Source organism: Callithrix jacchus, chromosome 2 (genome assembly GCF_049354715.1).
Source record: "Callithrix jacchus isolate 240 chromosome 2, calJac240_pri, whole genome shotgun sequence".
Lineage (NCBI taxonomy): Eukaryota > Metazoa > Chordata > Mammalia > Primates > Cebidae > Callithrix > Callithrix jacchus.
In genome coordinates this window covers 4708657-4734693 of record NC_133503.1, presented here as the reverse complement: position 1 = coordinate 4734693, position 26037 = coordinate 4708657, and the positions used below count along the sequence as shown (strand labels likewise).

Sequence of the window (26037 nt, the reverse complement as noted above, 5' to 3'; positions counted from 1 at the left end):
TGCATTGTGCCAATAAGGGACCTGTGCCCTGCTGGAGTGATGGGGCTCCAGAGAGCTATTAGCATGTAGGAGGCTCCCAGTCGCTGTCGGAAAACACAGAGGCGAGTGACACGCAGCAGCCTCTTGGATTCCAGATACGATCATGTTTAGGTGTCGGAGCTCAGGCGATGCAGCCCTTGAGAGCACATTGGAGTTTCCACCCAGGACAAGATGGCTTTGGTCCAGAAACAGGCCTGAGATTCTGGGAATATGCCTCTCTTATTTGATAAGAAGCAAAGCCAGTCATCCCTTTCCATCCACAAGAACCCAGCTCCTGGAAAGCACCATGGGGGTCAAATCGGGAACTGTAGACTGTGCAGAAAACAGTTGGGAGACTGAGGGTGGATACTCTTATATTTTTGTGTGTGTGTTTTATTATTAATTAATTATATATTTCAAGACGGGGTCTCACTCTGTCACCCAGGTGGGAGTGCAGTGGTGCAGTCATAGGTCACTGCAGCCTCAATCTCCCAGCCTCGAGTGATCCTCCCACTTCAGCCTCCTGAGAAGCTGGAACTACAGGTGCACACCACCATGCCTAGCTAATTTTTTGTATTATTTGTACAGATGGGGTCTTGCTCTGTTGCCCAGGCTGGTCTTGAACTACTAGGCTCAAGAGATTCTCCTGCCTCAGTTTTCCAAAGTGCTGGGATTACAGGTGTGAGCCACTGCACCTGACCTTTCGATGCTGAGAAAACCTACTGCACACACAAGGGGAGATGAGACAGGAAAGAGGAGAGGAAGTGCTGATGGTGTTCTGTGTAACTGAAACTCGGCACCACGGAGTTTTCATTTTCTACTTTCTCTTAGGCCATATTTTTTAAACCCCTCCTCCTGCATTCCAGTGCACACTTATAAATTCGTTTTACCCTGTTGCATGCAGATAGTGAGAATATTAACAGCCTTTTTGTTGTTGTTGTTGCTTCTCTGACTCATCTTCCCACAAAATATTCAAAGCGTTTCTGATTTTATTACATGGGGTTGTCAGCTCCCACCTCCCGGGTCCTGCCTCCATCAGCCTGTGTGTCCACCCCTTACAGCCACGTCTTTGCAGGCCTCCAGGCAGTGCAGCTTTCCGTGCTTTCTGCTTGCTGAGGGTTTCCCGGGGCTTTGGGGGGCGCAAGCCTCTTTCTCTGCCATCTGCTTTGCTTCCTTTTGTATTTCCAATCCCCAGTTCCATTTTTCTAATCATCCCTGAGAAGTGGCTCTCATGGTCCACATACACAGAACGGGAAGGCTTGAGTTACTATATATTCCCTGCTGATATGTCACCTAAGTTTATGAGATATTCTAAATATTCTGTTGTGATTTCAACAGTAGTCACAATATCTTCACCAGGAGTAGATTCGACCTCAAGAGACCACTGTTTTTGCTTATCCATTAAGAAACAACTCTTGCCCAGGTGCGGTGGCTCACACCTGTAACCCCAGCACTTTGGGAGGCCGAGGTGGGCAGATCACAAAGTCAAAAGATCGAGACCATCCTGACCAACATGGTCGATCTCAATCTCATCTCTACTAGAGGTACAAAAAGTAGCTGAGCATGGCGGTGGGTGCCTGTAATCCCAGCTACTCGGGAGTCTGAGGCACGGATGCAGAGAACCTGGGAGGTGGAGATTCCAGTGAGCCAAGGTCTCACCACTGCATTCCAGTCTGGTGACAGAGTGAGACTGTCTCAAAAAAAACAAAAAACACTCTTTATCTGTCCATGTTTGGTCATGAGATTGCAGCAACTCAGTCCCATCAGTGTACAGGAGTAAGTACCCATGTACAGGCATCCCTCACTCCATCATGTACAGGCATCCCTCACTCCATCATGTACAGGCATCCCTCGCTCCATCATGTACAGGCATCCCTCGCTCCATCATGTACAGGCATCCCTCGCTCCATCATGTACAGGCATCCCTCGCTCCATCATGTGCAGGCATCTCTCGCTCCATCATGTGCAGGCATCCCTCGCTCCATCATCATGTGCAGGCATCCCTCGCTCCATCATGTACAGGCATCCCTCGCTCCATCATGTGCAGGCATCCCTCGCTCCATCATCATGTGCAGGCATCCCTCGCTCCATCATGTGCAGGCATCCCTCGCTCCATCATGTACAGGCATCCCTCGCTCCATCATGTACAGGCATCCCTCGCTCCATCATGTACAGGCATCCCTCGCTCCATCATGTACAGGCATCCCTCGCTCCATCATGTACAGGCATCCCTCGCTCCATCATGTACAGGCATCCCTCGCTCCATCATGTACAGGCATCCCTCGCTCCATCATGTACAGGCATCCCTCGCTCCATCATGTACAGGCATCCCTCGCTCCATCATGTGCAGGCATCCCTCGCTCCATCATGTGCAGGCATCCCTCGCTCCATCATGTGCAGGCATCCCTCGCTCCATCATGTGCAGGCATCCCTCGCTCCATCATGTGCAGGCATCCCTCGCTCCATCATGTGCAGGCATCCCTCGCTCCATCATGTGCAGGCATCCCTCGCTCCATCATGTACAGGCATCCCTCGCTCCATCATGTACAGGCATCCCTCGCTCCATCGTGTTTCACTTTATGGAACTTTGGAGGTGTTGCGTCTTTTCACAGGTTGAAGGGTTGTGTTAACGTGACATCAAGCAAGTCTATGGGTGCCATTTTCCCAACAGCACATGCTCACTTCACGGCGCCATGCCACATTTTGGTAATTCTTGTGGTATTTCAAACTCTTTCATTATGATGGCATCTGTGATGGCGGTTCGTGGTCAGGATCTTTCATGTTGCTCTTGTCATCATTTGCAGCACTGTGAGCTGCACCCGTATAGGACCGCAAATGTGAACCACAAATGTTGTGTGTGTGTGACGGCCCACTGTTGTTCCATGATGCTGCCTCTCCCTCTCCTCGGGCCTCTCTGTTCCCTGAGACACAGCAATGTTGAAATTCAGCCTGTTAACAGCCCTGTAATGACCTCTGCATGTTCAGGTGAAAGGAGGAGTCGCGTGTCTCTCTGTTGAAGTCAAAAGCTAAAAGTGGTGACAGGGCGCAGAGCGAGACTCCATTTCAAAAAAAAAAAAAAAAAAAAAAGAGTTGTTTCTTAATGGATAAGTGAAGACAGTGGTCTCTTGAGACGGAATCTACTCCTGATGAAGTTGTTGTGAATATTGTTGAAATCGCAACAGAATATTTAGAATATCTCATAAACTTAGGTCATATTTCAGCAGCAGGGTTTGAGAGGATTGGCTCCAATTTCGAAAGCAGCTCTACTGTGGGTAAGATACTATTAACCAGCATTGCATGCTACAGCGAAATATTTCACAAAAGGGAGAGACAATTGACACAACAAATTTTGCTACTCTCAGCCACCCCAACATTCAGCAGCCAGCACCCCGCCACCCTGACCAGTCAGCAGCCATCAGCATCAAGCCTTGACCCTCCGTTAGCAAAAAGATTACAGCTTACTGAAGGCTCAGGTGATCACTAGTATTTTTAGCAATGAAGTATTTTTAAATTAGGCTATGCACATTTTTAAAGACATGCCGTTGCAAACTTAACAGACCACACTATAGTGTAAACATCACTTTTTGTACACTGGGAAACCAGCATGTTTGTGTGACTTGCTTTCTTATTGCACTACTCGCCGTATTGCCACTGCAATTCTGCAGCTGAACCTGCACAATCGCACGGTCTGCCTGTATTTGATTTTGCCTGGGGAGGACTCGGGGTTAAGGAGGAATTACTGTACCATTTCTTTCCTGCCAGAATGGATTGATGAACTATTCTTTCCAGGAAAGCACAATGACAGTCGTAAATTGTTTTCCAGTGGAGATTGTGAGTTGAAAGTTTTGTGTCTTCTTAGAAGTTTAACTGACTTTTCTCCAGACACAAAAAGTCCATCAGGCCGGTTTTGCGTTCATGGTAGGCTTGGAATGAGGCACTCAGATTGAACAATTGAGGGATAGCCATGTCACCGACTGAGCCTTTCTACCTTGCCCAGGGATGTTAAATGCCACAGCCGAGTAAGTGAAAGTGACTGCTATTCCTCCTTTTCTTTTTCTTCTCTTTCCATTACTTATTTTTGAAACAGGGTTGGTCTCTGTCATCCAGGCTGGAGTGTAGTGGCACAATCACAGCTTGCTTTAGCCTCAGCTTCCTAGGTTCAAGCAAGCTTCCTGTCTCTGCCTCCAAAGTAGTTGGACTACAGGCATACCACCATGCTTGGCTAATTTTTAAATCTTTTTAAGACGGAGTCTTGCTCTGTTGCCCAGGCTAGAGTGCAGTGGCACAATCTCGGCTCATTGCAACCTCCATCTCCCAGGTTCAAGTGATTCTCCCACCTCAGGATCCTGAGTAGCTGGCATTACAGGTACCTGCCACCATGCTCAGCTAATTTTTTTTTATATTTTTAGTAGAGACAGAGTTTCACCATGTTGGTCAGGCTGGTCTCGAACTCCTGACCTTGTGATCTGCCTGTCTTTGCCTCCCAAAGTGCTGGCATTACAGGTGCAAGCCACCACCCCTAGCTACTTTAAATTTTTGTATAGAGATTTAAAAAGGGGTCTTGCTATGTTGACTGTCTGTTTTGAGCAGGCTGGTCTCAAACTCCTGGCCTCCTGCAGTCCTCCTGCCTCGGCCTCCCAAAGTGCTGGGATTTATAGGTGTGAGTCAGTGTGCCTGGCCCTTCTTTTTTACCGAAGGCACAAGAGCATTTCAGAGAGTTTGAAAAATACTAATGTAACTCATCCATGGTCTTACCACCCTACAGCAACTATTATCGTTACTGAAGCTTACTTCCAGCTTTTCTTTTCTTCAAAGAAAAATGTTGATTTCTTAGGCTGTCTTTATATCACTGAATTAAAAAGGAAACAACATCACTCTTTCTCAAGGTCAAGGAGGTGGGTGTGAAGCCTCCTGGTGGAAATGTGTTTAGTGCCCTACTCCTTACTATGAGGCTCAGCAGAGTAGATAGAACTTCACAGTTGTCTCATCCCTCACTACTTGATTCACAGAGCTTTGATTCCTCCTTGGAACAGCAGTATCTGTTGAATGATTATTTTCAGTCCATTCATAGTGAGATACACACACACACACACATATATACACACATACTCATGAAACAAGCTACGTAAACACTTTTATTATACATACATAGTGTATGTATGTAAGTACTTTTAAAATTTTTGTTATTTGTTTGTTTATTTTTGAGACAAAGTCTTACTCTGGCACCCAGGCTGGAGTGCAGTGGCGTGATCCCAGCTCACTGCAACCTCCACCTCCTGGGTTCAAATGATTCTTCTGCCTCAGCCTCCTGCATAGCTGGGATTACAGGTGCCTGCCACCATGCTCAGCTAATTTTTATACTTTTAATAGAGATGGGGTTTCACCGTGTTGGCCAGGCTGGTCTCGAATGCCTGACCTCAGGTAATCTGCCCACCTTGGCCTCCCAAAGTGCATAAGCCACTGTGCCCAGCCATAAGTACGTATCTGTTCTAGTATATACTGCAATATATACCTATGTACTTGTGGTATTAAGTGGAAGGGGTCGTCATCAAGTTCTTCATCCTTCTTGTTGCCGTCACACACTGTAAGTATAGAGGTACATATTTAAGTATATACTATTATATATTTATATAGTGTGTGTGTGTGTGTGTGTGTGTGTGTGTGTGTAGACAGGACCAAAACAATGTGGGATCCCGGGAAGAAAATCCATGTTTCTGGTTTTGATTTGCATGTCCCTTCAATGATAGACTAGATAAAGAAAATGTGGTACATACACATAATAGGACACTTTGCAGCCGTAATAAAAAGAATACGATCTTGTCCTTTGCAGGGCCATTATCTTTAGCAAAGTAACATGGTAACAGAAAGCCGAAGAACTTCTCACTTGTTAGTGGGATGTGAATATGAGAACACATGGACACATAGAGGAAAACAACACACACTGGAGCCTATGGGATGGTGGAGGAGGGAGAGGATCAGGAAAACTATTAAATAGCTCATGGGTACTAGGCTTAATACCTGGGTGATGAAATAAGCTGTACAACAAACCCCCATGACACAAGTTTACCTGTGTAACAAACCTGTGTATGTGCCCCTGAACTATATATATATATATATGAAAGAAAGTTCTTGGTAAAGCTGGAGTGAGACCTCAGTTATTCAATGATGGGTTAGGTCAGGGAAGCTGATATACACTTTGGCTTCTCATTATTTCATTTAGTCTCTGTATGAGTCTGTTTTCATGCTGCTGATAAAGACATACCTGAGACTGGGCAATTTACCAAACAAGGAGGTTTAATGGACTCACAGTTCCACGTGGCTGGGGAGGCCTCGCAGTCATGGCAGAAGGTGAAAGGCATGTCTTACACGGTGGCAGACAAGAGAAGAGAAGTTGTGCAGGGAAACTCCCCTTTATAAAACCACTGGCTCTCATGAGACTTACTCACTATCTCAAGAATAGCATAGGAAAGACCCACCCCCATGATTCAATTACCTCCCACCTGGTCCCTCCTACAACACATGGGAATTGTGGGAGCTACAGTTCCAGATGAGATTTGGTGGGGACACAGCCAAACCATACCAATCTCCATAAATGCCCTATGATGGAATCTGTAATTATTCCCATCTTTTTTGAGATGGAGTCTCACTCTGTCACCCACTGAAGTGCAGTGACATGATTGCTCACTGCAACCTCTGCCACCGGGGTTGAAGCAATTCTCCTGCCTCAACCTCCTGGGTAGCTGTGATTACAAAAATGCACCACCATGTTTGGTTAATTCTTGTATTTTTACAAAGACAGAGTTTCACCATGTTGGCCAGGCTGGTCTTGAACTTCTGACCTCAAGTGATCCGCCCATCTTGCCCTCCCAAAGTGCTGAGATTATAGGCGTGCCCTGGCCTGGCCATTATCTCCATTTAAAAAATGAGCAAGCTGAGTCCCACAGGGCTCAAGTAACTGGGCAAGGGCCATAAAATGATTAAGTAGCAGAACTTGGATTTGTTAAGCAGGCTCCAGAGTCCAGGTTCTTAACCATATGCTTTCCTGTCTGTAATGGTGCCGCACGGCCGGAAATGCCTCTCTAGTTGTCAAGTGAAGAAGGTGATCCAGTTGAGCTGCGATGCAGAAAGCCAGTGCTTGCTAGTGTCTCCGTGGTGTACCAGGATCCAGTCCTCCCTTCCCACTTCACATATAGAGACAAAAAAGAAATGCGTGTTGTCAGCAGTCTGTCTTATTGGGAAATAGAGTCTTTGCTTCCTTAACCGATTCAGCAGTCAGTGCTGTGCTTTGAAGGTGTGCTTAGGAATTTCCTCCCGATCCCCTGGAAGTCGAAGTGGGACTATAGATTCCCTCTCCCACCCAGTTCTTCCAGCTCTAGTGCCCGCCCGAAGAGAGGCTCCAGGGGTCTCCACAGGTCATAAGGGCCAGACCCGGCCTCCATCAGGACTGCCCCGATCCATCCACTCCTAGAACTGTCTCTGCCCGAGGTTTTGTGGCACAGATGTCTCCCCATTGATTCCAAGTAGCAAATGCATTTTCTAGAAACGTAATGCTTGAATTCAGTGTGATGAGTCATATGGCGGAAGGGAGAAGCCGGCAGAGGAAGGGCCCTTGGGACCATCAGCCTCTGGGAGCTGGCCCTCTCTGCAGGAACCATCTGGTTCCATAGCATGCTGTCTAAGCTCCTATATATATTTTTAAATCAACTCTATGGAAGCGTAAGGTCAATACAATAAACCGCATCTATTTAACATGTACAATCTGATGAGTTTTGACAAGTACGTGCACCTGCGAAGCTGCCTTTGTAATCAAGATTCAGAACTTATCCGTCTCCCCCAAGGATTTCTTGTGCTCCTTTTCTAACCCCAGGTCTCAGGCAGCCATCACTTGTCCACCGTGGGATATTTCTTTTCTATATTCAGTTTGGAATTGGGCATTTGGGATTCTCCCAAGGCAGCGTCCTCTGTCAATATCTAAAGGTCACTAGAGACAGAACATCTTCTCAGGCCTGTATCCTCCATGCCTGGGGCTGGGTCCTTGCTCTCAGGACAGCCTGGAGGGGCTCCTGTCCGCTGCTTGGCTGGCCTGGCCCAGCTTCCCAGTTACCTAAGACAGTAAAGGAGAATCTCTTGTCAGTTTCAAGAATATGCTCATGAACTTGCAGTCATAAGAAACCGTCCTTCTGGGCTTTAACCACTCAATAAATAAATTTGCCTCAAAGCAGATCTGAATTAATGGAATAGATCTCTCTGTCTCTTGAGTAGAAGCTGGGAAACCTGAACTTTCCTTTTTTGTTGTGTGTTTGTTTATTTTAGAGACAGTGTCTTGCTCTGTCACCCAAGCTGGAATGCAGCAGTGAAGTCATAGCTCACTGCAGCCTCAAGTTCCTGGGCTCAAGAGATCCTCCTGCCTCAGCCTCCCAGGTAGCTGGGATGACAAGCATGTGCCACTATTCTCAACTATTTTATTTTATTTTTATAGAAACATTGTCTCACTATGTTGCCCAGGCTGGTCTTGAATTCCTGTCCTCTGGTGATCCTCCTGCCTCAGCCTCCCAAGTTGCTGGGATTATAGATATGGACCACTGTGCCCAAGAAACCTACATTTTACATTTAACTATTGTTTTCTACACTGGCTGCGGGGTTTTAAAATCAGGAGAAAGGTCCTTAATAGGAAAGCAATTGCAAGCCATGTTTTTATTGATAATCGGATGGATTTTACTCTGGTCTGGAATCATTCTGCAATTATTTATCTGGTTTTTATTTATCTGGCTATAACCTGCATATTTCAGTTTTCCTTCCAGGCTGTTAAATTTGGGTTAATAGTTGTATGTGTCTCTTAGATCACGTCAAGTGGGAATTTCTTTTTCCCTTAAGTGAGAATTAACTGTGTGTGAGCTCGGAGGGTTTTTTTCTAACGCATGAGGGATAATAGCATTCATTTCTCCTCTTGGGCCCGGGAGACAAGCCTAGAGTAATCCCATTCTCTTCCAAAGACATTAATAGAGCATCCTACTTTTGCAAGATACTTTTCTTGGTCCTCATGCTGGATAAAAATGGGTAGAATGCTGCTAGAAATAAGAATAACGAACACCTGTAGCAAAGAAAGGCACGTTGTTTAATATGAAATTATGTAAGTTAGAAGAATCACATCTGAGTGGGGGCCACATGGAGCCAGTGGAGATGGGGTGGGGCTGGGGTGAGAATCTCCCGCATACAGGGAAGGCAGGTTGGACTGGCGGCTGTTACTGAGAAACCTCATGTCATCTGTCAGACTAAGCCAGAGAAGCAAGAGTTGCTGAAAAAGTAGGTTGGATCACAGAGCAAAAAGCCGTGGTAGAAAGTTTATTCTTCAATTGGTGGACCGTGAGAGCAATGGAAGGTTGAGGCAAGGAATGGTATGATTTTAACCTGCAGGGCTGGGTAGGGTAGATGGGAACTGGGAGGGTCTTCATCTGCACCGGTTTCAGAATAGTCAGAATATTCAGGTCTCAGAACAGTCTGGAATTTTAGGAGGAAATAGTTAGAGGCAGGAATTGGAAGATGTGCAGATTTGTAGATGAGAAGGATGAGCCAGAGGAAGGGCGAAAAGCTGACTCAGGTATGCAAGTCTAGAACTAGGGAAGGGGTCAGGACTCTGGGTGCCTAACAGGGAGCTAATTGTCTACTGGCTCCACACTGAGGAGTGAGTCACAAGTTTCAGGCAGCCATAAACTCAGAGAAGGATGCATTACCCATTGGCCCTTCAGTCATGGGTTTTAGGCAGTCGTAAACTCAGAGTAGGGTGCATTACCCAAGCAGGATTACCTTGGCAACAGTGGGCATCATTGTACTGAGATGATAGAGTTCACAGAGAGTGGCTTGGCCATAATTTTGAATAAGCATCAAAGCAATGAAATAGCTTTCAGTAGTAGAGTACATTAGATGCTTTGAAGGGTCTCCCTGCTATCATACAGACAGATTCTAGATAAAGGACATTATTTAAATTTTTTTCTAGGCTCATAAGGAAGTGGTTATATCAGTGAGCTTTTGCTGCGTAACAAATCATCCCAAGACATTTTCAGATAAACTAAATCTGACAGTGTGTCTGTCCTATGCCGGTCACCAAAGGAACTTCTGAAGAATGTACTTTAGGGAAAAGGAAAATGACTCCAGAAGGAGGTCTCGAGGCAAATAAATTTAGAAACACATAAATAAATCTGCGCAAACATTTATTGCATAAAATCATAAGAATAATGTCTAATTTGAAGAACAATGGAGATATAACCAAAATACTGAACAGTTAGAAGGAAATGATCAGATTTAGTATCCTAATGTCTTTGAATTTAATTGAGGGGAAGCAGATGTTAAAATATTTTATAAAATTAGATTTGGCAAAGTTGTCAATGGTTAAATTTCAGAGTAAACAATAAAGAAACAGAGTGCGATTTCTACATCGGTAGAGGGGAACAATGAAATATCACAACATTTCAACAAATCAACCAAAATGCAACTAATCCAAGCAAAGGCAACTAGAGGAGAAAAAAGGAAACAGAGGATCCTGGACAAGCAGAAAGCACAAAGAGGGATGGTAGAAATAAGTCCAGATGCGTCATTAATTACAATGACTATGAATGGACTTAACTCTCCAGTTGAAAGACAGAGATTGTCACCTTAAATTTTTAAAACTCCAGCTATATTCATTTTCAAGGGACACATTATAGGTGAGTGTTGAACAATGAGAACACATGGACACAGGGAGGGGAGCATCACACACTGGGGTCTGTCAGGGGGAATAGGGGAGGGACAGTGGGGGGTGGGGAGTTGGGGAGAGAGAGCACGGGGGGAAATGCCAGATGTGGGTGAAGGGGGAGGAAGGCAGCAAACCACACTGCCATGTGTGTACCTGTGCAACAATCATACATGTTCTTCACATGTACCCCAAAACCTAAAATGAAATAAAACAAAAAATTAAAAAAGAAGAAATAAGAGACACATTTAAAACCTCAGGAGAGTGAAATGTTGGAAGCAAAATGATGGCAAGGGTTATGGTAGGTAAATCCTAACGAGCAGAAACCTTCATATCAAACAAACTCGCCCGTAAAACAAAATGCATTATTAGAGATGAATGCAGCCTGGACACAGTGGCTCGTGTCTGTAATCCCAGCACGTTGAGAGTCCGAAATAGGGGAATCATTCCAGCCTAGGAGCTTGAGGCCAGCCTGGGCAAAATAGTGAGACCCTGTCTCTGCAAATTATTTTCTTTAAATAACCAGGTGTTGTGGCATGCACCTGTAGTTCTTAGCTACTTGGGAGGCTGAGGCAGGAGGATCACTTGTGCCCAGGAGTTGGAGGCTGCAGTGAACTATAATCACTTTACTGCATTCAGCCTGAGTGACAGAGTGAGACCCCTGTCTCAGAAAAAAATAATAATAAGGCGAACTGTGTCAGTGTATAATGATAAAAGTTTCTGTTTTCCAGTAAGATAGAATAATTCTTGACCAGGCGCAGTGGCTCACACCTGTAATCCCAGCAGTTTGGGAGGCTGAGGCAGGCAGATCACTTGAGGCCAGGAGTTCAAGACCAGCCTGGCCAACATAGCAAAACCCCACCTCTATTAAAAATGCAAAAATTTAGCTGGGCACGGTGGCGCACACCTGTAGTCCCAGCCACTCAGGAGGCTGAGGCACAAGAATTGCTTGAGCCCAGGTGGCAGAGGTTGCCCTGAGCTGAGATTGCACCACTGCACTACAGCCTGGGTGACGTAGTAAGACTCTTTCTCAAAACAATAATAACAATTATATTATCAACTACTAAGCTTAACTTGTATACATTCTCAAATCTGTCGCCTTCTCACCTTCCCTGTCACACTTGAGTTCAGACCTTCATCAGCTCCTGCCATCCTCATTGCAGTTCATTCTCCACTCAGAGCCGGTGTGGTCAGCCTACAATGCAGGTGGCTCTTGATGAGAAAGGCTCGATTCCTGAACTTGATGTAGACCCAGCTCCCCGACCTCTACGCTCCGTCATGGTGAAAGCGATGCTTGCGTTCTCCAAAAACCCGTATTTCCTCTAGTTTCCAGACCTTCAGACATGCCGCTCCCTCTTCCTGGTGTGGTCTGGTTTCCTCTCAGTCGGCTGACTTCATCAGAGCTTGACTTCAATGCCTCCTCCTCTGGGAATCCTTCTCTGATCTTCTTTTGGGTGGAGACCCGTCCTTTCTGCGTTTATGAACACACTTTGTCTATTTCCTAGCAATAGTTCACATTTTGTTGTCAGTGCCTTCTTACTTGCCTGCCTCCAGTGAGTAAGCTGTGAGCACCTTGAAAGCAAGCGCTGTGTCATCTATTCATGATGTCAACAAATATTTATCAAGCATCTATGTGTGCCAGGCATTCTTCTAAGAGCTAGGGATAGAGCAGCGAACAAAAAAGTGAAAGAAACAAAACCCCCGCCTTCATACCACTCTCATTCTAGACAAGGGAGCCAAACAGCAAGCTGGGGAAGGAAGGAAAGACATGGTCCGTTAGAAGATAATAGGTCTTTGCAGAGAAGCAAAGCAAGGAGAGAGACAGGGAGTAAGGGGCGGAGGTGAGATGTTAAATAAGATGATCAAGGGAAAGTCTCGTCAAGAATGTGACATTCAGGCAGAAACTTGAGAGAGGTGAGAGAGTGAGCCATTCAGACATCTGGATGCCACTGGTAGACACCACTCCTGGGTATGTACCCAAAGGACAAGAAGTCATTCTGTCAAGAAGACACCTGTGCTTGTATGTGGATCGCAGCACTCTCCACCGTAACAGTCGTGGAATTAACCTAAGTGCCCATCGAGAGCGGATGGGATAAAGAAAATATGGTATATGTGTATATATGTGTCATGGAACACTATGCAACAATGAAAAAATGAAATCACATCCTTTGCAGCAACAGAGATGTAGCTGGAGGCCACTATCCTAAGGGAATTAACAAAGGAACAGAAAACCTAACACCACGTTCCCACTTCCAAGTGGGAGCTAAACATTGGGTGCACCTGGACATAAAAATGAAAACAATAGACATTGGGGGCTACCAGGGTTGGGGGGCATAAGGGTTGACAATTGCCTATTGGGTCCTATATTTACTGTTTGGGTAATGGGTCCCATAGAAGCCCAAACCTTAGCATTATGCGATATATCCATGTAACAAATCCATACAGGTACCCTGGGAATTTACAACTTTAAAAATCATAAAAAGAACAGGACAGATAACTAAGGGAAGAGCATTGACAAGAGAAGGAAGAGCCAGTGCAAAGGCTCTGAGCAGAAGCAGACATGGCAGTTCAAAGATCAACAGGGAGGCCCATGTGGCTGGATTGGCGGGAGCAAGGGGCAGAGTTCTGGAAGCTCAGAAAAAGCTATTATTGGATTGCAAGACCCATCGCAAGGATCTTGGACTTTTATTTGGGGCGAGATTGGAAGCTTTCAGAAGATTTGCAGCAGAGAGATGGCATACCCTGACTCCCATTTAAAGTAACATGATTTTAAATAATATAACATTTTTAAGACAGTCACTCTGGATGGGGTGTTGATTAAAAAAAACTGAGGGAGGCAAGGAGGGGGAACTGAGGGATGGGTTAGGAGACCATTGCACTAACCGCATCAAGAAAGGAAGGTGGCTTAGAACAGGGAGGTAGCCGTGGAGGTGAAATCTGGAAATGATTTGCCAGTGGATTAAATACGATGGATCAGAGAAAGGGTTAAGTAGGTGTTTGGCCTAAGCAACTGCAGGGTGGAATTACCGTTACCCAGATGGAACAGATGCTACATGAGCGTATGGGTGATGGTGGTTACACAGAGGGTGGGTTCAGCTGGGTCATATACATTTAAAATGCTTATTAGACATTCAAGCGGCGTGTCAAGTTAGGGAGCTGGATAAACAAAGATGAATTTAGGAGTGTTTGGTTTGGAGATAGAGGTTTCGTACGGTTAGCCAAATGAGCATGTAGATGCTACTGAAAGCACTGAGGATGGAAAAGTCTCCAAGAAAATGACTACGCGTAGGAGAAGTTCTGTCAGCCAGCGGCACTCAGCACAGTGCCTGGGTGACACTGAAGAACACGCAATTGAAGTTCATAATTTATGGATCCCGAAGTATTAGGCTATTCTTGCCTTGTTTTAAAGAAATATCTGAGACTGGATAATTTATAAAGAAAAGAGGTTTCATTGGCTTCTGACTGTGCAAGTATAGCACCAACATCTGCTCAGCTTCTGGTGAGGCCTCAGGGAGCATTTGCCCACGGCAGAAGATGAGGCGGCAGCAGACACATCACCTGGCAAGAGTGGGAACAAGAGAGTGAGGTGAGAAGGTAGACTTTTAAACAACCAGATCTTACATGAGCTAACTGAGCAAGAATTCACTTATTGCCAAGGGGGTGGCGCTTAAACCATTCATAAGGGATTTGGCCCATGATAAGTTACCTCCCACCAGACCCCCATCTCCAACGTCGGCAGTCACATTTCAACATGATATTTGGAGGGGATAAACATCCAAACCATATCACCTGGTGACCTTTAAAAGAGCAATTTCCATGAAGCAATAGCAGCAGAAGTTGGGGTGCAAGGCATTAAAGGAATAAGAGAGAGGAGATTCAGATTGAGAGACAGAGCTGTGGCTGGAGAAGATACCCTTAGCATGATGATCTGCTTATATCTGTAGCTTGATTGAAGAAAGAGAGAGCAATGGCTTAGGGTGCCTGCAGAGTGCGGAGAGGGTCAGAGACTGAAGGAAAGGAGAGGGATGAGGAGTCATGGTAGGCAGACACCACAGAAGCTCCTGGTTCAGGACTGAGGCAAAATGTGGACATTTGATTGACAGCAGATCCAAGGGCTCACTACCTGCCTGCCTTATGGTAGAAAAGTGGATGTGAGATCTGTTTGCCTAACTGTAGCCTCATCATCCATCATCCCTTACTTCTCAGGTTTTTGAAAGGTAAGGGAGACAACTTTTCAACAAAATGGACGGTAATATTCTCTGAAGGCAGTAAGGGCCCAGGACACCAGGATAGGAGACTAAGGAGGAAGGACACTTTTTAAAACATCCAGACTCTTGCAGGGATGGGAGGAGTGTTGGCTGACAGAGAGTCACATGAGGCTAATGAAAAGATGAGAGGGGCCCAGGCACAGCTGGGACACAGGTCTCCAGTGGGTGTAGTCAGTTGGGCCCTGGCCCTGGCCCTGGCCCTGGCCCTGTGAAAGCAAAAACCAAAGAGACTTGTAAAGTCTGCAGTTCAGAGTGACCGTGAGGTACCTGGGTGGCTGGTGCGATCACAGAGGTGTGTTAAACACAGTGCTTGCACTGGCAGTGAACACTCCGAAGAGGGAATTAAGAGACCAAAACCATTTACAGAAGCATCAAGAAGGATTAAATGCTTAGGGATACATTTAGCCAAAAAAATGCAAGACATGTACGCTGAAAATGACAACATGTTATTGCAAGAAATTAAAGATCTAAGAAAAAGATATCCTGTGTTGATGGATTAGAGGACTTAGGAGTGTTAAGATGGCAATTCTTTCTAAATTGATCTAGAGATTCAATGCAATCCCTATCAAAATGCCAACTGCCTTTTTATGTTTTTGCAGAAATGGAAAAGCTGATCCTAAAATACATATGAAATGCTAGGGACACAAAATAGCCAGACGGTATTGAAAAAGAACAAAGCTGCATGACTCACACTTCCCAGTTCTAAGACTTACTACAAAGTTACGATAATCAAAGCAGAATGGCACCGGCACAAAGATAGATGTGGAGATCAAAGGACCCACATTTAGAGTCTAGAAACAAACCTTCACATTTATAGTCCATTGATTTTTGACAAGAGTGACAAGACAATTCAATAGAGAAAGAATGGTCTTTTTGGCAATGGTGCTGGGACACAGATAGTCACACAAAAAAGAATGAATGTGGACCCCTACCTTATACTATATAGAAAAGAATTCAAAGGGCATCAAAGGCCTAAATATGAGAACTGAAAATATAAAATTCTTAGAAAACATAGGGGTAAATCTTCATGACCTTGGATCTTGCAATAATTTCTTATATATGACTTCAAAACCACAAATAACCAAAGAAAAAATAGATACTTCATATTTTACCAAAAATAAAAACTTTTATGCTTCAAAGGACATTATCAAGCACGTGAAAAACAACCCACAGAATGGGAGAAAATATTTGTAAGTCATATGTCAGGAAAATGTCTTAGTATCCAGAATGTGTAAAGAACTCTTATAACTGAAAAATAAGACAAAATAACCCTTTTCTTTTAATGGTCAAAAGATTGGAGTAGACTTTTTTTTCCAGAGGAGGTATAAAATGGCCAATACGGAAATGAAAAGATACTCAACATCTTTCGTCATTAGAGAAATGCAAATTAAAACCTCAATGGCCACTTCACACTCACTGGGATGGCAAGAATCACAAGAAGCAGATAATGTGATCTTTGTGTGATCATGAGTTGGCCGGGCTGTGAGGAAACTGGCTCCTTGCCGGTGGGAGTGTAAAACGGTGCGGCTGCTTTGGAAAGCAGTTTGGCAGTTCCTTAGAAAGTTAAACATAGAGTTACATATGGCCCAAGAATGAGTAATTCTACTCCTAGGTGTATACCTCGGAGAACTGAAAACATATGTTCGTAGGAAAATTGTACATGAGTATCCATAGCAGCATTGTTCATGATAGCCAAAAAGTGGACACAACTCAAATGTCAGCCAGCTTGAAAATGAATGAACAAAATGGTCAAGATGAGGAGACCAGTCCTTGAAGAGACCTATCAGAGTAGCACATACATCCAGTTGCTCCGAAGACCTGAAAGGAAAGGTCTGGGGGCTGGAAGACATTGTGCACGATAGAGAATCACACTGAAGCCTAGGAACGTTGAAGCCAGAACATTCTAGAGGAAGGCATTTCGCAGCATCTCCAGGCAGGGAAACAGCAGGACAAAGCCTTCGAGGCAGGAAAGCCTGTTGAACATGCAGAGGACAGGAAGAAGAGATCCTCAAGGAGGGAGCATGAGGGATGAGGAGTCATGGTAGGCAGACAACACGAAAGCTCCTGCTTCAGGACTCGGGCAAAATGTGGACATTTGGTTGACAGCAGATCCAAGGGCTCACGACCCACCTGCCTTATGGTAGGCAGGTAGAAAAGTGGATGTGAGATCTGTTTGCCTAACTTTAGACCCATCATCCTTCAGACCACAGGAGACCTTATGAGAAAGGCTTCCAACTTTCTCATAAGAGGAGGCAAGAATTGGTCCCTTGGCCAGACCAGCAGAACCTATGCACGTGACCTAGTATTTTCAGTGCACCAAACACCTTCCCCGGGAAAGGAAATTCCACCCAGAGCCCTCCTCACCTGCCCCAGCCTACCCTGCATGCCTGCATGGCTTAGGACTGCCATGTGGCCTCTGCAGGTCCTAGCATTCTAGGTCTCATTGTTTCACTCCCTAGCAGACCTGAGAGAGGAGAACCTCTAACTCCCGGTGGCATTTGGCTTCGCTCTTTAAACATCTGGGTCACAGATATGCTCAGTTAATTAATGTTCTTAGTGCTGTTCGTCTGCCTGCTGGATAATAGATTGATTCATAATTTCAATAAGCAGCTGTGTATATCTTTCCCCTGAACATAAAGGCAGCTTGCTGTCATTCATCACTTTGCATTTGGAGAATTTAAATATATTCAGGGAGATATCGTTTAGTGGGGGGCGGAGGGAGGGCTTCTGGTTTTCTTACCATTTTGCCTCTAACAGTTACTTTGAATTGGAACTAATTGGGGTTTAAAGCACGTTAACCGCATCTCTGTCAAGAGCACTTAATAAACTCCGTGTCCCTTGTTCAAGGAGAGCAAGCAGACCCTCCTTTTGGGATCAGAGCCAAGAGTTTCTGAGTAGCTTTCACCAAGAAATGAGAACCCCATGCAGAGAATCTTATCCACCAGAAAAGAGCCACTCCTGTCCCTGAGCAGAGTACCTTCTTATTTCATTCTTGGACAGAATATGCTCAAGCTCTCTGGAGGAGGGGGAGTTCCCCTGGCAATCTGGGAGGGGGCTCTTCTGCTGCTCAGCTACTGGGCCATGGCAGCCAACCATCAGGTTTTTGCTGACCAAAAGAAAGCAGCCAGCACCCAGCCAGGTGACCAGATGTCTTCATGCCTCAGTTTCCTCATCTATAAAATGTAAAGAATAATAGGACCTATCTTGCAGAATTATTGTGAAAATTGCATTATTCTCTCTACAATGGTTAGAAATGATACCAAGTGGTATTTTTTGAATAGGCAACAGCTGTGTAGAAGTGGCTGCCTTTTTTTTTTTGAGATGGAGCCTCATTCTATCACTAGGCAAGAGAGCGTGTGCAGGGGAACTGTCCTTTATAAAACCATCAGATCTCCTGAGACTTACTCATCATGAGAACAGCATGGGAAAAACCTGCCTTCATGATTCAGTTACCTCACACCAGGTCCCTCCCACAACACGTGAGGCTTATGGGAGTTACAATTCAAGATAAGATTTGGGTGGGCAGCCAAACCATATCATAGAGTTCTAACAATGAATTATTTTTAATTTCTATTTTTATTTGATTCAGGGGTACATGGACAGGTTTTGTTTGGGGTATGCTTGAAACTGTCACCCAGGTAGTGAGCCTAATACCCAATAGGTAGTTTTTCTTGCCTTCCTTTCTCCCTCCCTCCTTCTGGAATTCCCAGTGTCTGTAATTTCCATCTTTATGTCCATGAATACCCAATGTTTAGCTTCCACTCAGTGAGAACACACAGAATTTGTTTTTCTGATTCTGCACTAACTCTCTTAGGATAATGGCCTCCAGCTGCAGCAAAAGACCTGACGTCGTTGTTCATGGCTAGTGTAGCTGTGCATTTTCTTCATCCAGTTCACCTTGTGTGGGCGCCTGGGCTGAATGCACGCCTTTGCCAATAGTGCTGCACTGTACATGCAAGGGCGTGTGTCTCTGGTAGAATGATGTCTTTCCCTCTGGGTAGACACCCAGTGATGGGAATGCAGGTGACTCTAACTAAAACCTGTAGTTCTGTGTTCAATTCTTCGCTAAGCCTCCAAACCTCTCCCCACAGGGGATGCACCAATTCACATTCCCACCAACAGTGTGTAAGCATTCCCTCTTCTCTGCAGCCTCACCAACATCTGCTATTTTTTGATGTTTTAATAATCGTCATTCCAGGCCGGGCGCAGTGGCTCATGCCTGCAATCCCAGCACTTTAGGAGGCCCAGGCAGGCAGATCACGAGGTCAGGAGTTCAAGATCAGCCTGGCCAATACTGTGAAACCCTGTCTCTACTAAAAATATAAAAATTAGCCGGGTGCAGTGGCAGGTGCCTGTAATTCCAGCTACTCGGGAGGCTGAGACAGGAGAATCGCTTGAACCCGGGAGGCGGAGGTTGCAGTGAGCCGAGATCATACCACTGCACTCTAGCCTGGGTAGATAGCAAGACTCCATCTTAAAAAAAAAATAGCCATCCTGGTGTGAGATGGTATCTCATTGTGGTTTTCTTTTACACGTCTCTGATGATTAGTAATGAGCATTTTTTCATGTGTTTTGGCCACTTGTATGTCCTCTTGTGAGAAGTGTCCATTCATGTCCTTTGAGCATAAAAGTGGATTCATTGAATCATAAGGCCACAAACATTTTTTTATTTAATTATATTTTAGGTTTTGGGGTACATGTGAAGAAGATGCAAGATTGTTGCCTAGGTACAGACACAGCAGTGTGATTTGCTGCCTTCCTCCCCATCACCTATAAATGTCATTTCTCACCATGTTATCTCTCCCCAACTGCCCACCTCCCACTGTCCCTCTCCTATTTCCCCCTGAGACCCTAGTGTGTGATGCTCCCCTCCCTGTGTCCATGTGTTCTCATTGTTCAACACCCACCTATGAGTGAGAACATGAGGTGTTTGATTTTCTGTTCTTGTGTCAGTTTGCTGAGAATGATGGTTTCCAGGTTCATCCATGTCCTTATAAAGGACACGAACTCATCATTTTTGATTGCTGCATAATATTCCATGGTGTATATGTGCCACAAATTTCCCAGTCCAGTCTATCATCGATGGGCATTTGGGTTGGTTCCAGGTCTTTACTATTGTAAACAGTGCTGCAATGAACATTCGTGTGCATGTGTCCTTATAATAGAATGATTTATAGTCCTTTGGATATATACCCAGTAATGGGATTGCTGGGTCAAATGGAATTTCTATTTCTAGGTCCTTGAGGAATCGCCACACTGTCTTCCACAATGGTTGAACTAATTTACACTCCCACCAACAGTGTAAAAGTGTTCCTTTTTCTCCACATCCTCTCCAGCATCTGTTGTCTCCAGATTTTTTAATGATCGCCATTCTAACTGGTGTGAGATGGTATCTCGATGTAGTTTTGATTTGCTTTTCTCTAATGACCAGTGATGCTGAGCATTTTTTCATATGTTTGTTGGCCTCATATATGTCTTCTTTTGTAAATTGTCTGTTCATATCCTTTGCCCAACTTTTGAATGGGATTATTTGTTTTTTCTTGTAAATCTGTTTTAGTTCTTTGTAAATTCTGGATATCAGCCCTTTGTTAGATGGGTAAACTGCAAAATTTTTTTCCTATTCGGTTGGTTTCCAATTCAGTCTAATGACTGTTTCTTTTGCTGTGCAGAAGCTGTAGAGTTTGATTAGGTTCCATTTGTCTATTTTGGCTTTTTTCGCCAACGCTTTTGTTGTTTTGGTCATGAAGTCCTTGCCTACGCCTATGTCCTGAATGGTTTTGCCTAGATTTTCTTCTAGCGTTTTTATGGTGTTAGGTCTTATATTTAAGTCTTTAATCCATCTGGAGATAATTTTAGTGTAAGGTGTCAGGAAGGGGTCCAGTTTCTGCTTTCTACACATGGCTAGCCAGTTTTCCCAACACCATTTATTAAACAGGGAATTCTTTCCCCATTGCTTGTTTTTGTCAGATTTGTCACAGATAAGTTGGTTGTAGACGTGTGATGTTGCCTCCGAAGCCTCTGTTCTGTTCCATTGGTCTATATCTCTGTTTTGGTACCAGTATCATGCTGTTTTGATTACTGTAGCCTTGTAGTATATTTTGAAGTCAGGTAGCATGATGCCTCCAGCTTTGTTCACTTTGCTTAGGATTGACTTAGCTATGCAGGCTTTCTTTTGGTTCCATATGAAGTTTAAGGTGGTTTTTTCCAGTTCTGTGAAGAAGGTCATTGGTAGCTTGATGGGGATAGCGTTGAATCTGTAAATTACTTTGGGCAGTATGGCCATTTTCATGATATTGATTCTTCCTAACCATGAACATGGAATGTTTCTCCATCTGTTTGTGTCCTCTCTTATTTCATTGAGCAGTGGTTTGTAGTTCTCCTTGAAGAGGTCCTTTACATTCCCTGTTTGTTGTATTCCTGGGTATTTTATTCTCTTTGTAGTAATTGTGAATGGTAGGTCATTCTTGATTTCGTTCTCTTTAAGTCTGTTATTGGTGTATAGGAATGCTTGTGATTTCTGCACATTGATTTTGTAACCTGAGTCTTTACTCAAATTGCTTATCAGTTTCAGGAGATTTTGGGCTGATACAATGGGGTCTTCTAGATATACAATCATGTTGTCTTTGACAAAATTCAACAGCCCTTTATGCTAAAAACCCTCAATAAACTAGGTATTATTGAGGAATGTATCTCAAAATAATAAAAGCTGTTTATGACAAACCAACCGCCAATATTATACTGAATGGGCAAAAACTGGAAGCATTCCCTTTGAAATCTGGCACTAGACAAGGATGACCTCTCTCACCACTCCTATTCAATATAGTACTGGAAGTTCTAGCCAGAGCAATCAGGCAAGAGAAAGAAATAAAGGGGATTCAAATAGGAAAGGAGGAAGCCACGAACATTTTAAAAGCACAAAGTGTATACTTACAAATCTCCTTTTTCAAAGGTTGCCATAGTCGACCTTCCCTCCACCTCAAAGGTGAGAAGGCCCGTCTTAGACTTTCACCAACATGTAAATAATCTCTTACTTTAGTTTCAGGGTTTTTGGTTTTGTCAGTTTTTGAGACAGAACCTGGCTCTGTTGCCTAGGCTGGAGTGCAATGGCGCCTCCACCTCCCAGATTCAAGCAATTCTCCTGCCTCAGCGTCCTGAGTAGCTGGGATTATAGGTATGCACCACCACAACTAGCTAATTTTTGTAGTTTTAGAAGAGACAGAGACTGCCATATTGTTCAGGCTGGTCTCGAACTCCTGGCTTCAAGTAATACACCTGCCTCAGCCTCCCAAAGTGCTGGGATTACAGGCATGAGCCACCGCACCCAACCTAATTTTTTTTTAAATGTGGTAACTCATTATTTTAGATTTTGTTTCTTTGAATGCCTGTGAGGTTGAGTACTGTTTAATGTCTGTTTCTTCTTCAGTGAATTGCCTCTTTGAGTGTTTTGCAGTAGGGTAGATGCAGTCAATCCCCCTTTCCCAGTGAGGAGGAAATGGAAACTCAGAGAGGTTAAGTCACTTGTTCATGGTGGCCCAGCCAGCTGAGTGTGGAGCCATTTAGAAATCAGACATGCAGCTTCTTCATCTATTCCTTCTCCCCGACGTTGGTGAACAGAAGACTAGGTCCTCAAGCATGGACTGGATACACTTAGAAACACACCAGAGAGTCACCCTGGGTACTTTCTATCCAGGCTCAGGAAGCCCGGGAGGCTTTCTGGAGCAGGACTCTCTGTGAGCTGAGCATATGGCGTGAGTGACAGTACTGGGGTGCTGACCACAGACAGCGGGGGTGAAGCTGGCTTCTCCCTAAGGTCTCACTCCTGCCTCCCACTCCCATTCCCCTGCTCCTCTGTTCTCTCAACAGCTTGCCCGCTACACCAAGGAAGGCTTCCTGCACCTGGGTGCCCTGGGGACCACCACGCTCCTCCCTGACACCCGCTGCCTGGTGGACAACTCCAAGAGCCGGCTGCCCCAGCTCCTGGACTGCGACAAGGTCAAGAGCAGTCTGTACAAGCGCTGGAACTTCATCCAGGTGAGCGCTGTATGGACAGGGCCAGCACCCAGAGTTGGGGCAAGAGGCTGCAGACCAAAGGGGAATCCTGCTTCCCCAGGGGTCCCCAGCAAAGTGCAACCCTGAGCCCAGATCTCCCTGTCCCGGGCTGGGCTTGTACTTCCAAGGCACTTCCTGGGGGCAGCTGTGGAGTTTCTGCACGGGTAGCATTTCTGATTCCTACCTCAGTGCTAGGCTGTGATCAATTCTGATTATTTCTGATTGCCCCCTCAGTTAGCTCTGATCAATCCTGAGAGAGAAGTGAGGGCGCACTTCCCTGAAATTCACTAAGGACCCACAGCCAGTGGGGCTGAGAATGTCAGACCAAGAATATCCCAGGAAACTCCCCATCCCCACCAATGCTCCTCACCTGATTCAGACACTCAAACCCGGTGAAGCTTGGGTAGGTTCTGACTTCAGAGTCTGCAGAGGAGGTCTCATGACTCCCTGTCCCAGCCCCATGCAAAAAATTTTGGTGGAATTGATTCTCTGCAAGAAACTATGTGCCAGGCACCATGATGGTTACGCCTCTCTCTCTCTCTCTCTCTCTCTCTCTCTCTCTCTCTCTCTCTCTCTCTCTCTCTCTCATCTCTTCCTTTTCCCTCTCTCCATCTTTCTTTCTCTTCTCTCTCTCTCATCTCTCCTCTCTCTCTCCTCTTTTTTTCTCTTTCTTCTCTCTTTCCCTCTCCTCACTTTTTTCTTTCTCTCCACTTTCTCTTTTCCTTCCCTCTCTTCCCTCTTTTGCTATCCCTGTTCCCTTTGTCTTCTCTGTCTCTTGCTTTTTCTCTCTCCTGGGTCTCCTCTCCCCTCCTTTTTTCTCTCCTCTGTCTTTTGTCTCCTTCTCTTTCTCTTCTCTTTTTCTCTTGTTTTCTGTCTCCTGTCTCTTTTTCCTCTCTCTCGCCCCGCTTTCCCTCTCTCTCTCCTCCTCCATGTTCTTGATTTTGCCCCCTTCCAGAACGGAGCCATCATGAACAAGGGCACGGGGCGCTGCCTGGAGGTGGAGAACCGGGGTCTGGCTGGCATCGACCTCATCCTTCGCAGCTGCACGGGTCAGAGGTGGACCATTAAGAACTCCATCAAGTAGAGAGAGGGAGCTGGGGCACTGGAGCCTGGCCCCCACGACCAGCCGACCTCTGGACCAGCCGCCCTGGCGGAGAGACAGCAAGGGGCTGGCAGGTGCTCGGCAGGCCCCCCAGGGCTCCTCCAGGGCAGCACGGGGACCCCAGATGGATACTCTGTCCCCCTCAGGCATTCAGCTGCCCGCAGGGTTCCTGCACCCTGGAAAAGTCCCCGCCCCTTCTCTGGGAAACCGAGAGCTGTCTTCCGCAGCCTCTGATGTGGACCTGGCACTGAGGAGTGAGGCTGTCCAGTTCTCCACCGCATCTGCCATCCCTGAAGCAGGACCTGGGACTGGCAGAGTCCCCTCCTGCGTCTCGTCTCCTGCAGCAGCACCTGCTCAACTCCAGCCATCGATAGGGTGGGAGGCAGCAGGGGCTTCAGCCATGTCCTAGATCCCCACCCTAAAAGGGGGCAGCGAGGACCAGGCACTGTTTCCTCCGAAGTTGCTTCTGCCCAGATGACACCTGCCTGTTCATACCCCAAGGCAGCCGCTGCCCCCAACTATTCCCACCAGGGTGGCTTTGGGCACTGCAGCTCTGGACTCTTCTAGCCCCTCCTGAGATGACCCGGATGGAACTGATGCCCTGTCTCCTGGTCACCTGGGCACTAGGCTCGTATCAACGTGCTTGGGCCAGCCCTCCTGCCTCTGTCTGGAGGAGGCCGGAGACAGAAACAGGCTAAGCCTGCAGCATTGTCTCAGCCGCGAGAGCCCTTCAGGAGGGAGCTGGGTTAAGGACCGGGAGCCCTGAGTGGCGGAGGCTGCCCCCAGGGAGCAGAAGGGACCCTTCATCCAGAACTTAAGGGCTACAGTGAAGGCTACCGGGAACCTCGGAGATGCTTTTGGCTTACTTCATTTCACCCTGTGCTCTGCCGGCTGGCAGAGGAGAAGGCAGTCGTTTCCTCTCTAAAGAGTAATAATTTTTTTTCGATTGCCCTCTGGTTAGGGTGCACATATAAATCAGAGTTAATATATGAACGCGTGTGCATGCATGAGCGTGTGTGTGTCTGTGCTGTGCGTGGCAGGGAGTGTGCGTGCGTGTCTGGCTGTGCGTTCCGGAGTGTGTGACGATGCTGACCTAGCTGTGTGGCCCTGGGCTTGCCGCCTCATCGCTTGCCTCGACAGGGATGACGGGGGTGAGAAGGACAAGGGGGTGTGGGTTTGGCCCTTGTCACTGGCCGGAAGCATGTGGCTCAGCCAGCCCTGTGGGGGCCCCCGCGGAAGGCTGCCCCATCTTCCAGTCCCCATCTCTCTCCCCTGCGCTGTCCCTGGTCAAGCACCGCCCAGAGCTGAACCGTGTAGCTTCCCCCTTGCCCTGTTTGGGATTTGGAGAGTCTCATTTGGTGACGTCTTACTGGTGATCATCTCCTCACCCCATCTCCCACCTTGTGAAATAAATACATGTTAGCACTTCCCAGAGCAGACTCCTTTGTGTCTTGATTTCCCCAGAACTGGAAGTTGGGAGGGGAGTGATGGACACATGGCGGGAGGGCTTCTTTGGCAATGAGGGGTTGGTGTTATTTATGAGATGGAGTCTGGCTCTGTCGCCCAGGCTGGAGTACAGTGGTGCAGTCCTGATCCACCGCAGCCTCAAACTCCTGGGCTTAAATGATCCTCCCACCTCAGCCTCCTGAGTAACTAAGGCTACAGGTACACAACATGTCTTTTTAATTTTTTAAAAAGATTCTTGGCCAGGCATGGTGGCTCATGCCTGTAACCCCAGCACTTTGGGAGGCCAAGGAGGGCAGAAGACAAGGTCAGGAGTTCAAGACCAGCCTGACCAACAGAGTAAAACTCCATCTCTACCCAAAAAAAAAAAAAAAAAAATAGCCAGGTGTGGTAGTGGGCACCTGTAGTTC

At 46.0% G+C, this 26037-nt stretch overlaps 1 protein-coding gene across 2 annotated transcripts in view; it reads left to right on the top strand.

Moving 5' to 3' along the window:
* The window catches only part of GALNT17 (polypeptide N-acetylgalactosaminyltransferase 17), a 568205-nt gene extending 542610 nt beyond the window's left edge, over positions 1-25595 (top strand). For both annotated transcript variants that reach the window (XM_002743912.6, XM_078354172.1), the window contains 2 exons: positions 22876-23043; positions 24017-25595. In XM_002743912.6, the coding sequence (XP_002743958.1) occupies positions 22876-23043; positions 24017-24145 (297 nt within the window). In that variant the 3' untranslated portion in view covers positions 24146-25595. The remainder of the gene's footprint in view (positions 1-22875; positions 23044-24016) is intronic.
* The last annotated feature ends 442 nt before the right edge of the window (positions 25596-26037 follow it).